At 42.7% G+C, this 13,430-nt stretch overlaps 1 protein-coding gene across 1 annotated transcript in view; it reads right to left on the reverse strand.

The window, feature by feature from the left end:
- Window positions 1-1,696: 1,696 nt before the first annotated feature.
- LOC138772549 (potassium channel subfamily K member 9-like) overlaps window positions 1,697-13,430 on the reverse strand; it is a 43,736-nt gene continuing 32,002 nt past the window's right edge. Inside the window, exon 2 of the mRNA XM_069953023.1 lies at window positions 1,697-2,786. Within this exon, the coding sequence (XP_069809124.1) occupies window positions 1,870-2,786 (917 nt within the window). The 3' untranslated portion in view covers window positions 1,697-1,869. The remainder of the gene's footprint in view (window positions 2,787-13,430) is intronic.

The following is a 13,430-nucleotide window of genomic DNA, read 5'->3' on the forward strand; positions in this document are numbered from 1 at the left end:
TAGTAGTTGACCTTAAGGGGGATGAGTACTTGATCTAAGCGTCATCAGCCACAGACCATTTGTCCTGCATGGCAAAAATCAGGCACTATAATGGGGGTTCATCTTGATCTTTTTTATAAGGCTCTTCTATGTATACCACTGCATATGACCTATTACCTATTAGACACATGTATTATTTTTTTTTACACAGATTTCCAACACAAGGCTGGCCACATCGCAACTGGCTAGGCAGACATGGCACTCTCCATTGTTCATAGACATTCCAGTATTAGCGTCTTCACTACCATCAAATTTGTAACAGCATTTTTTGAGAGAGTGTTTTTGTGATTTTTTTTTATGTACATACAACCACAATGTTCTTTACAATGCAACAGTCTGAGTGCCAAAATATAAGAAAATTAAGGAAATGAGTATAGGGGTAGATGGTTGCTCTAGTGCAGGGATATGGAAACTTTGGCCCTATAGCTGTTGCAAAACTACAATTACCATCATGCTTGGACGGTCTAGCATAGGGTTCAAGGCATGATGGAAATTGTAGTTTTGCAACAGGTGAAGGGCTGAGGTTCCCCATCCCTTGTCTAGGACATTCTTGGTTGAGAACAGGATTTCTATCATCCAACTTGAGTAAAATGAATGTAAAAGAAAGTCCAGATGATGCTTGGTAAATATTAACCTAAAAGCCAAGTCTGATGGATACACATGAAACTATATGACCACTTCTTTGCTACATATCATAAAAGGATCATTGTAATTGAACAGCTCATTCCATTTTCTTGGTGGTTCATCGGGAATAAATCTTTGTCCCAAGCTCCATAAAAAAACATAGAGAAAATTAGAGAAGACCTGGACAAGAATGAGGAGCATTGGAATATGTATAATCAGACAGAGCACCTATTCACAAGAAATTGGGGTATGCCTATACATATCAGAATTGTATATTGTGTTTTCTACATGAAAGCAATCCCAGGCTTCTGGCAGAAGTACAGATTTGATTGACGCAGGTACAAGCCGGGGCTAATCCCCTGGATTTCCCATGCGGGATCTGAAGGAATAAATTGCATGTTACTTATTTTTGCAATAATGTTTGCACAAGGACATTTTCAGCAGAATGTGGACAAGATGAGAGCAAGCTCGAGTCTGATTGTTAAACATTTGACTGACGGTGGCTGAAGAAGAAGTTGGATGGAGCCCTAGGAGATCCGGGAAACAATGGATACAGTCTATGGCCTATAACTGTATCCATGTTTTCCAGGACTCCCTAGGGCTGCATCCAACTTCTGCAGCCACCGGTAATCAAATGCCGGACATTCAGACTCGAGCATGCTCCAGTTGTGCTTCTCTAATAGGATGCAAACGTACCTTTGTCTGGGATTTCATTGTAAAGTCTACAGTGTGTTATACTAAAATACCCCCAATTGCAAACCCTTAGGGTCCTATTACATGGACTGATGGGGGCCCAATGAATACTGGTAGATCGGCGCTCGTTTACTGGGCCTATTACACGGCCTGATAATCATTTAGCAAGGGCTGCATGGGCATCATTACCGATGTCCTTGCAGCCCTTGCCTGAAGCTGGTATCCAGTGCTACAAGAACATGGCCACTTTCTTTCCGAGACAATACGACTCTTGTCTCCAGTTCAGGTGCGATTTGCAATTAAGCTCCATTCACTTCAATGAAACTGAGTAGTTTAGGCTACATACAATAAACAATACACACTAGAAAGAAAACCAGGTGATCTAGTAACCGTCCATCTTAGATAACATGCAAAGAACACACACGTAAGGCAAGTCCTTCCATTTATAGGGTCATCAGGAAGCCTAGAAACAATGCTCTGTAAGTCCATGTGCCGTCGATATGTTGCCATACTCTATATAGATTTCCGTCTGACTCTAAAGTGATTTGTGTAGCTCTGGTTCTCTGGAGAAAAAATGCTGTCGGGAGAAGAGAAGCCGGTGTTGTCTCGGGTGCTCAGTGAAATTTCATCTATTTTGAACGAGATTGAGTTGTAATATACTGGGTTGGTGTGGCAGCTTAATGCCTCATGATGGGATATGGCTGGGCTGTCACAAAAAGGGGATCGATAGCACATACATGTGCAAAAAGATCCCGCTCTTGAGGTTGCATTGGAAGAACGGCGTCTTCCCCTATCGGGATCATCCTGCATGAGAGGTATGAGGTTAATCTGGCTTGTCCGATCTCCTATGGGAAGGTAAATAGAACTCCGACTGCGGGCGTCCATCTTGGACTGTAGAGAGAAGCTATTCTGCGCCCTTCGCAGAGAAGCCCTCTCTTCTGCATCTCTTCTTTCATCTTCAGAGTTCATGGTCAAGAAGCGGAGGACCACTAAGTTGAGAAAGGCTCCGATTACCGTCAGTCCCACCAGGATATACATAAAGCTAAAAGCAACATATGGCGGCTTCTTCTGCAAAGCTTCGTTTTTTTGAAGGGCAACAAAGTCTCCAAACCCTATGGTTGTAAGTGTGATAAAGCAGTAATAGTACGAGTGAAAGAAGGTCCAACCTTCGAAGTACGAGAAGGCAGCTGCGCCAATGCCCAGTGTGCCAATGCAAGATAAGAAACCCACTAACACCATATTCTCCATGGACACCTCCGTCTTCCTCATGCGGAAACATTTCTTCAGCTTTTTTAATAAGAACCTGACAAATGTGTTCATGCGTTCTCCCAGGCTTTGGAACATGACCAGGGTGAGAGGAATCCCAAGGACGGCGTAGAACATACAGAACACTTTCCCAGCATCGGTTCCTGGAGCAGCATGACCATAACCTGCAAGAGGAAACAGAAGGGTTAACAAGGGAATATTGTGGGAATACACCAAACATGGTCACCACGATTGGTCACTTGAGTAGGGATAAGCTGCAATACCCTCCACACACAACTCCCTAGGTGGCTGCAAACCTGCTGGTGCTGGTACTAGTGCCGGCTGTCTGGAGCAGTTATCGGTAAAGGGTGCTCGGGAACTGACAACTGCGGCAGGAGAGGTAAGTATACCTTACTTTCATGTCCCCCACAGCCCCAGCAGTAAGGCTAGTTAAGCATTTATCCCAGACAACCCCTTTAAGTTTTAGGTTTTCAAATTAACTTTTGTCTTTTTTTTTTTCTTCAGGCAATTTTTTTTTAACAAAGCAGAAAATAAACGTTTAAACAATAATGACATTTAATGTATAAAATGTAGTAAATGCATTTTTTTTTATAATTCTCACTTAAAGCGTAAAAACCCTAAAGTGATCCCATGATCTTTGAGCCCTATGTAGCCAGCGGATGTGCCACTGCCTCTATTGTTTTCACAGTCAGGATAAAATATAATGTCTACCTTCCTTCGTGGCATCTAGGCGCCTAACCCACAATGCCACAGTCTCTTGTGTGGCCATTATTTTTGAGATCAACATAAAAATGTGGGGCGCTAAAATAAAGGCCCTTTTAAAGGGGTTATTTAGGATTTAAAAAAAGTATAGTTGCTCTCTCCAAAAACAGCACCACCCTCAGGTTGTGTGTGGTATTGCAACTCGTCTTCATTCAATTTAGTAGAACTGAGCTACAACTTCACAGACAGAGGACAAGAGTAGTGCTATTTCTGAAAGAAATCAGCTATGTATTTCTAATTCTGGATAACCACTTTAACAACAGCTGTAAAAATATGTATTTGCTGTTATTATGTGTTTAAGGGAGTACTCCGGCAAAAATCTTTTTCTTTCAAATCAACTGGTTTCAGAAAGTTATACAGATTTGTAATTTATTTCTATTTCAAAATCTCCAGTCTTATCAGCTGCTGTATGTCCTGCAGGAAGTGGTGTATTCCAGTCTGACACAGTGCTCTCTGCTGCCACCTCTGTCCATGTCAGGAACTGTCCAGAGCAGTAGCAAATAGAAAACCTCTTCTGCTCTGGACAGCTCCTGACATGGACAGAGGTGGCAGACTGGAGAGAAAACACCTCTTCCTGCAGGACATACAGCAGCTGATTAGTACTGGAAGACTGGAGACTTTTAAATAGAAGTAAATTACAATTCTGTATAACTTTCTGAAACCAGTTGATTTGAAAGAAAAAAGATGTTCACTGGGGCATCCCCTTTAAGGTAAGCTCCATTTGGATGGAAGCTGGCTATACCTTTTTTTTACAGAGAAAATTTAGTATTACAAGCTGGCCATTGAAATAAATGGGTGGCTGTATAGAACATCCTCATGAGACAACCCCTTGTAAGTAAGGATCACAAACAGTCAAATAAAAGTAAAATCTGACCGTAAAATAGGTATAAAATGGAAACATGTCAGTCTGCGCATACAATGTAAAATGTGTATATTTTCTACAAGTTGTGCACAGACGGCTGTTTTCTCCATAGACTTTAATGTAATACAGGAGAAAACATCTCCCAGGTTATTGTGATCACAAAGCACAATGCATAATTTATTCAATGCAAAAAAAAAAGAAAAAAAAATTATACAATCTGCCAGGTAACATTTCAGACATACAATGCCTATGGATATCACAGATGCCCAAAATACACTGACTACACAGAAATAGCTCCAGCAAGGAAGCCACCATGTAACGTGTGAACACTTAGCTCTACACATTGATGCCACGTGCTTCCCTTTCCTTCCAGACTGAACGTTTGATGACACCTAATACAGGAGCTCATGTTGGTGCTATTTATGGAGCTCTAGTAGGTAGGTGTGAAACTAGTTTCTCAGATTCATTTGATGTGATCACCATGGCGTCGTGCCTCAAACTGCTACCTCCGTCAACAAGTTTCAAATACAAAAAGCGTTTTATAGCTATACACAGTTTTCCTACCTTACTTTATTATAGACTTCTTTATGCTTGGTCCAATGAAAAATGCTTTTTATTGTAGTGATTTGTGCCATCTGGGCGGGGCTTCAGGTCTGCAGTGCCACTTAGCCCCGCCCACATTGGTGGTGTAGGCCCTGTCCCTCTGTGACATCATCAGCGTCCACTCTGCGGCCATTGGAATGGGTTGACCTAGAGGCGGTGGGGCCTAGACCTCTAGGTCGCCCATTTCCAATGGCTGCCAAGGGGCCTAGACGCCAATGTGGGTGGGGCCAAGTGGTGCTGCGGGCGTGAAGCCCCACCCAGGTGGCACAAACCACCAATGATAAAAAGCATTTTTTACTGGACCAAGCACGAAGAAATCTATAATAAAGTAAGGTATGAAAACTGCAGCTCTACAGCTGTGTACAGAAGTCCTCATACATAAAGGGAGTGACAGTATCACTTTAAAGAGACTCTGTCAGTAGGTTTATGGGGGAGTTTTATCAAACATGGTGTAAAGTGAAACTGGCTCAGTTGCCCCTAGCAACCAATCAGATTCCACCTTTCATTTTCCAAAAAATCTTCTGATTGGTTGCTAGGGGCAACTGAGCCAGTTTCACTTTACATCATGTGTGATAAATCTCCCCCATGGTGTCCTATCTCAGGGAAGCATAAAATAGATACAGAGAAGCTGAACAGAATGAGGTATCACTTTCATTGTTCTCTGCAGCTAATTCACAGATCTCCTGAATAACATGGACAATAAGTAGTCCTCGCCATTATGTGCATGAGCTTAGTAGTTCTAGATATTCATGAGAAGCAGAAAACTCTGCCCACAAGCTGTTAATTGTCAGTTATTTATCCATGCTGTGCATAGACAGTGAGCTGTCAATCAGCAGCTGAAGGGCGGGGGAGGGGTGTGGCAAGAATCTGCCACTGCCCCAGGTCTGCAACCTCTCCTTCCTTCCTTCCCACCCTCCTCATCATTATGAACACCCCTAAGCAGGATTACTAATCATCGCTCGTCTGAGCTGCTGAGCTGTTCCTAATGATGAGAAGGGTAAATAGAGGCGTCACAGACCTAGGGCAAAGACATACCAGTTTGACACATCGCTGCAGATTTAGGCTGGGTTCACACACTGTATACTTCAGGCAGTATTTTGGCCTCAAGTCAGGTCCTCATAGCAACCAAAACCAGGAGTGGATTGAAAACACAGAAAGGCTCTGTTCACACAATGTTGAAATTGAGTGGATGGCCGTCATATAACGGTAAATAACTGCCATTATTTCAATATAACAGCCGTTGTTTTAAAATAACAGCAAAAATTTGCCATTAAATGACGGCCATCCACTCAATTACAACATTATGTGAACATAGCCTTTCTGTGTTTTCAATCCACTCCTGGTTTTGGTTGCTATACAGCCTCACAAATACAGCCTCAAATATACATAGTGTGAACCCAGCCTAAGGCTGGGTTCACACTACGTAAAAAACATGGCCGTATTTCATAACAAAGGCCGTAATTGCGCAAACAATGGCCGTTATTTGCAAAATAACAGCTGTTGTGTGTGCAAATACGGCCGTTGTTATGAAATACGGCCATGTTTTTTACATGTGAACATAGCCTAAATGATTATTTTTTTGTTCTATCTAAGGCACCAGGAACATTTTAAAAGACAACCAGTAAGGATTTACTCTCATCAAATGGATGGTACTAGCAGTTTGGTGGGGCGGGCTGGTGGATACAGAGTCACTTTAAGCTTAGTGAGACCAGGATGTAACAAGGAAGTAAGGGTGAGTCTTAGCTAGTGCTATGTGCCAGAGAGACAGCAACTAAGCCTGGACTGAGTAAGTGCTAGCAGAGCATGTCTGCCTCCTCCAGATGATCCTTGATGTGAATGAAAGGTAAATCAAGGCTTTCCTCTCATCTCTCACTACTCATAACTTGAGGACAGCTGTATGTGCTCTTACTATTGTATGTACACAGTGCTGCCTTCTAAATGTTTAGTGCTTAGTGTAACCCCTTCCTTGCCATGATGCTGCTGTTTCTTTCATTACCACTCACATACCAGTGCATCAGTAACCCTTTCTTCCTCCACAGGCCAATTATAGTAATGCACTGCAAATCATCCCCCAGTACATTTCAGTGCACATTTGCTATGAATTGCAGTAAGGAGTAAGTGCTGTGCTGTCAGTGGCCAGACAAGTATGGAAAAGGAGATTGTACTACTGGAAAACAGCCCAGCTCTGGTCTCGCCCTCTAAAATGTAGAAAATGATCAAACACATAAAGATTTAAAATATACAGTGGTGCCTTGGATTACGAGCATAATTCGTTTCGGGACTGTGCTTGTAATCCAAATCCACTCTTATACCAAAGCAAATTTTCCCATAAGAAATCATTGTAATGCAGACAACTGGTTCCAAACCCCCAAAATAATGATTTCTTTTCTGAATAACATGTAGAACAGATGAAACAAACATTTAGAAACAGCAGAATATGTGATATTATAAGTTACTGTACAGTATAGCAATCAGCATGGGGAGTATAATGGATAGTAAGTGAATAACCCTGAAAAAACATCAGCAGTTTGTAGATACAGGATGGAACCGCAGATCCCCATGATGCAGTAGTGTAGTACAACAGGCTAGAGAAGCAGGGCTGCTGTCAGAGGTCTGTGTGGTCACATGACAGCAATGGGGAAGGGGCGTGTGATCAGCATGGACCAATCCAGAAGTAAGAATCACAGAGCTGTGCAGGAGGACAGTGACAGAAACTTTATATACAGCAGTGTGAGTGGTTGAGTGTAAGTGCAGGCACATTATAGCAACAGTGTGAATGGCTGAGTGTGAGTGCAGGCACATTATAGAAGCAGTGTGAATGCAGGCACATGAGAAACACAAGGGATGACAGAGACTTCAGGGAGTATGAAGGAATGAGCAGGGCATACGTGGACACATACATGCAGCACTCTCTGTCCGGGGAGAGAGGGGTTACAGCTATGAAGAGATTACTTCCACAGTCCTGTCCCCTGATGAAAGCCCCAGCCTGAAGTGGATCTGCCATGATTTGGAAGGTGAGGGAGACTTCCTGGGTCAGAGTACAGTGCTGTAGACCACACTATGCAGACCATGCCCCTCCCCCACCCCCCTCCCACTCAGTACAGGGAGCTCTTAAACCAAAGCAATGCTCTTAAACTTAGTTACAATTTTGAGAAACTGTGAGCTCTTCTTGCAAAACGCTCTCAATTCACGTTACTCTTAAACCATGGTACCACTGTATATTTATATTTACAGATTTGTAGGGCTGCATCAAACATCTCCAGACGCCAGGATTCAAATGCTGAGGACAATAGTTGCAGACCCAAACGTTCGGCATATTCGCCTTGACACCCTTTTTGCTATTTAATGGAGTACATAGAAATTACAGATGAGCGAATCTGCTGAGGTTCGGGTTCGTATGAACCTGAACTCTCGGCTTCTGACTGCCGCTGTCTGCCTGTTCCGTGGAGAGGGTGGATACAGCCGGAGGACCGCCTGGAAAACTGGGATAAAGCCATAGCCATAGGCTGTATTCCAGTTTTCCAGGCGGTCCTCCGGCTGTATCCACGCTCTCCATGGAGCGGACAGTCAGAAGCCGAGAGTTCAGGTTCATACGAACCCGAACCTTGGCAGGTTCGCTCATCTCTAATAGAAATGCTGGCTATGTTAAAAAATCAGCTCCACCCTGTCAGCACTTTAGGTGATAGGATCCGCCCTATTGGCACTTGCCATATATATGAAAAAAATGGGGTGGTTCAGCCCCTTTCCAGTGGAGACCACTGTTTACGAATGTGGCTTTAGAATGATACTGCAGTATGGAAGTCATATTCAAGTTTTCCAACAAAAGACTTTGAGGACTTTATTCACTCCATAAACTACCCATAATCCTCATCACCGACAGTCATGATCATCCCTAGGTGTAAGAGGAAGCGTCTTTGTGCATACATGAGACGTGCCTATGGGGAATATGATGGAGCGCTCTGCCCCTGCTTAGTCTGAAGAGACATGACAAAGAGAGCTGACTCCTAACATGAAAGAGAACGTGGTTGAGTGCTAATTACCATTCTCCCGGACGTAGAATTACATTGTGAGTGCCATCGTCTGGCTTTATTATAAGTACTCGGCGTGAGCGCCAAGCAGAGGAGATAAGTGGCCTGTGTTTAGAGGAAATTATCTCTGCTTTTAACCTCCTATTACTTAAAATGCAAATGGGAAAACATTTCCTATAAATCTCTCGCAGAGCATTTCTGTTTAATGCATAATGAATGCCGTTGTTAAATATTACTGAAATATGTGAGCAGAGCTTCATTCATTATTTACAGGCAACTTTTTCTCCCAGTCAACATTTTTGAGGGTGCTCGAATCCTGGGAATTAAAAGGGAATATGGCAGTGAAAGTCAAAAATGGAGAGAACATAAGCTGGGCTGTTAAAGGAGAACTCCACTTTTATTAGAGGTTATATCCGATATGACTCTCTTTAAGTTTTGTATCTGAATAGGCCTTTATTGAAACCTAATAACCATAAGAAGTTAATGGCTCCTATCGATGATGATGAATCGCAACGTTAAAGGGAATCTGTCACTAGGTTTATGCTGCCTTAAATGAGGGCAGTATAAACTAGTGACAGAAATACTGAACAGATTGGTGTATTACTTACTTCATTCTGTTCAGCCGTTCTCCTAATATGCAGGAGGATAGGATTCTTGCCGCAACTCTACCTCTACTTACTTCATTCTGTTCAGCCGTTCTCCTAATATGCAGGAGAATAGGATTCTTGCCGCAACTCTACCTCTACTTACTTCATTCTGCTCAGCCGTTCTCCTAATATGCAGGAAAATATGATTCTTGCAGCAACTCTACCTCTTCCCTCCAGCTGCTGATTGGCAGGTGACTGCCTATACACAGCATCAATAGATAACTGCCAATCAGCAGCTAGTGGGCGGAGTTTTCTGCTTCTCATGAATATCCAGGACTACTGGGCTCATGCACATAAAGAAGAGGACTACTTATTGTCCAGGTTATTCTCTGGATCAGCTTCACAGAACAATGTAAGTTATACATCTTTCTCTACAGCTTCTCTGTAACCAGTTAATGCCACTCATTTATGGGACATCATAAATCTACTGACAGAGCCTAATGGCCCCTATCGGTGATGATGGATCAAAACATTAAGAATTCCTAGCAACGTCACCTTTGTTAGATGATGTAACTGTATGCTTCTTAATCCTACAGTATTGGTCTCTAGTTTCATAAAGCTGCTAGGCCTCATACCCACCAATGAAAATCCATCTTTTGACTTAATTACATTCAAAGTAAAATTAGGAATAGTCAGCCAAATGATATAATGATTAGGTCATAATGTTGAAAGAAAAAAAAAAAAAAAAAAGAGTTGCCCTTTTAAGTTTCATTTCACAGTTATGCAAAACCTTAGAGGGTCAATAACCTTTTAACAAACTTTACACTAATCAACAGTACAAGCGAATCTGAGAAATTTACCCATATATCCTATTAGAGAAAAAAGGCCTCATTCTGAACTTATCAGGCTCCTTCGCTATTAGGGGCCTATTCCACTGAGCGATAATCGGCCGAATCAGCCCGATTCGGCCGATTATCGCTCCGTAGAATAGAGAGAGCGATCAGCCGATGATCGTGTCATCGGCAGATCGTTCATTTAGGTTCAAACCTAAAATCATCGGTCACCACCTGCGCATCGCTACGTGGAATAGCGGTGCATGGCGGGCCACCGACGATTTCAAAACATCATACTTTACCTGTCCAGGCGCAGGTCTTCTCCTTCTCCCTGTACTGCACCGTAACAGCTTCGGAGCCGCCTGTCTGAGCTGAGTGATTGGCTGAGCGGTCTGTCAGTTCAGACAGGCCGCTCCTGAAGCTGCTGCGGCACGGGACCGGGAGAAGGAGAAGACCTGCGTCTGGACAGGTAAATTATGAAACTAGGGCTGCAAGGACATCGGTAACAATGTCCTTGCAACCCTCGCTAAATGATTGTCGGGCCGTGGAATAGGCCCAGTAAACGAGCGCCGATCGCTACAATACTAGCGAAGTGAAGCGCTTTCCTAGGCTTGGCGGTCGCCTTGTCAGCCGGCTGCCTTTGAACTCTGTGCCGCTCCATGCCACTCCTCTCCAGGTACCTGGAAAAGATGGATCCGGTCCTGGGAAACTGGGAGAAGTTCCCCAGAACTGGATCCAGCTTTTCCAGGCACCAGAAGCAGAGCAACATGGAGCGGCACAGAGTTTAAAGGCAGCCGGCTGACAAGCCGACCATCGAGCCTTCACTTTGTTAATACTGTAAATTCGCTCAGCCACAATTTTGACACTTTTTGGGCAGTGAATGGCCAAATCTGTCCCAATGGCTAGTAGTCGTTTTTGGTCTATGGTTTTTACTCAAAAAAAAAAAAAAGTTGGGAAAATATAACCATTAGAAATGAGTGCAACTCAAGCACGCTGGAGTACCATGGCTAAAGAAGTTAGATGCAGCCCTAGGAAGTTTGAGAAAAGATGGATACAGCCTAGGGCCTATGGCTGTATTCATGTTTTCCAGGACTCCCTAGGGCTGCATCCGACTTCTTCAGCCACAGGCAATCAAATGCCGAACGCCTGGACTCGATCATGCTACAGTTGCGCTCATCTCCAGTAACCACGATTATCATCAGTTCTGTCCTATACGGCAGCAGTCAACAGTCTGTGGCCTAAATAGTAATTTCTCATCGGCTTACACCCCGCACTGTACAGCGTTCCATCTCATACCGGAATCAGTACTGTTTGGTCTGTAGAATCTGTAAGGCAAGCAGAATTATTCTGTATTTGTAGACTCAGCCACAAGCTAAATATAGAGGCCAGCGGCTGAGATGTCAGATATGAATGTTATCGCTGTTATTCCTTTCATGCTTTTACTGGAAAGCTCCACGTTTCCACTCACTGATTCTGTTTATACTTTTGGCGTCAGGCTTCGGTTTCCTTGTGGAAATGTTAATATTGGGAGAAAGTTTTTATTTTTTCAGCAACAGGAAAGTAAAAATCCCACGTGAACTGGAAGCTGAACTGTGTACCTTTCTCTCCTCTCCATGCCTGTCACAGCCTATTTGCTTATTTCTCAAGTTATTTTGGTCTTTTAACTCAGTGAGCAATGGATGCAGGCAGAATATTGGGACAGGCTGTCCCGAAAAGGGATTAAAGGATCACTTAGGGATTGCTACAGTAAAATACATCAAATAAAATTTGAAAAAATAAAATGCCAATTTTTGCCAAATATTTAGCATGTTAAAAAACACCATGAATCTTATTTTCCCCTTTAGGAAAAAAAATCTTCAAAATTCACCAACCGCAGAATTATCTGGTTTTCTATGTAGGGAAAAAAGAAGAACAATGAAAGACCTACTACTTTTATTAGCATGAAACTAGATGCAATTTATTTAAAGGGGTCCTCCGGCGAAAACCTTTTTCTTTTAAATCAACTGCTTTCAGAAAATAATACAGATTTGTAATTTACTTCTATATAGAAAAAAAAAAATTATTGCCCCTGATGAGAACAGAGCAGGGTTCTTGTAGGCTCCTTTAAATTTTAGAGGAAAATGTTCAGCAAATGTCCCTTTAACTGCAAGCACTCTTGATGGGCGCTTGCAGTTATTACTAGACAAATAGCTTAGTGATCAGGAGGGAAGGGGGGCCCAATCAATAGTTTGCTATGGGGCCTAGCCATTTCTAGTTACGCTGCTGGCTATAGTAATGAAATTGTATCAGTCTGAGCAAGGATTGTATATACTACCAAAGACAGTCTTTAAATAAGTTATCTGGCATAAACCCATAATATGTTATGCTGTTGGGACATAACAGTGCAGTATACTTACCGGTCCTGCTTTGCCGCAGCTGCCAGTTCTCGGGCCTCCTGGTGTCCGCCACTATCATCCTGTTTCCCAACATTCTCTGCATAGAAAGCACTACACTGTGGTATGCACTTAGCTGAGTGGACATATACAGTGGGAGTGGCACATCGGCGGAAGTTGTGAAAACAATGACAGCAGGAGGCCCGGGAATCAGCAGCTGCGGTGGAGCAGGACAGGTAAGTATACTGCACTGTTATGTCCTCCGCAACTCCAACGGAAGCGTAGATTATATGTTTATACCGAACAACCAAAGGAGAGAGGTACTCTCATTTTGGAAAGATAACTTTCCAAGCTTTGCTTGTTAATGCTTGAAAGCCCCATAGAGAATGAAAGAAGCACTGCTGCTTTATTCAGAGTATAGTTGTTCTCTATACTCTGTATCATCGGGGTCCTAGCAGTTGGCCCTCATCAATGTATGTTATTCCCTATCCTGTGGAGAGGGGATAACTTAACGAAATAAGTTGTTTTTTTAAGAGAAACTTTTACTATTTCATATATATATATATATATATATATATATATATATATATATATATATATATATATATATATATATATATATATATATATATATATACAGTGTATGCTCTGTGATGTGGCCAAAAAATAAAATCTCTGAGGGAGAATCTTGACTGCAGCCACAAAAGTGACTGGCAGAGCAGACAGCAAATGGCTGCTTGCTATGACAGTCCACTGTTTTT

The sequence above is a fragment of the Dendropsophus ebraccatus genome, chromosome 14 (genome assembly GCF_027789765.1).
Source record: "Dendropsophus ebraccatus isolate aDenEbr1 chromosome 14, aDenEbr1.pat, whole genome shotgun sequence".
NCBI lineage: Eukaryota > Metazoa > Chordata > Amphibia > Anura > Hylidae > Dendropsophus > Dendropsophus ebraccatus.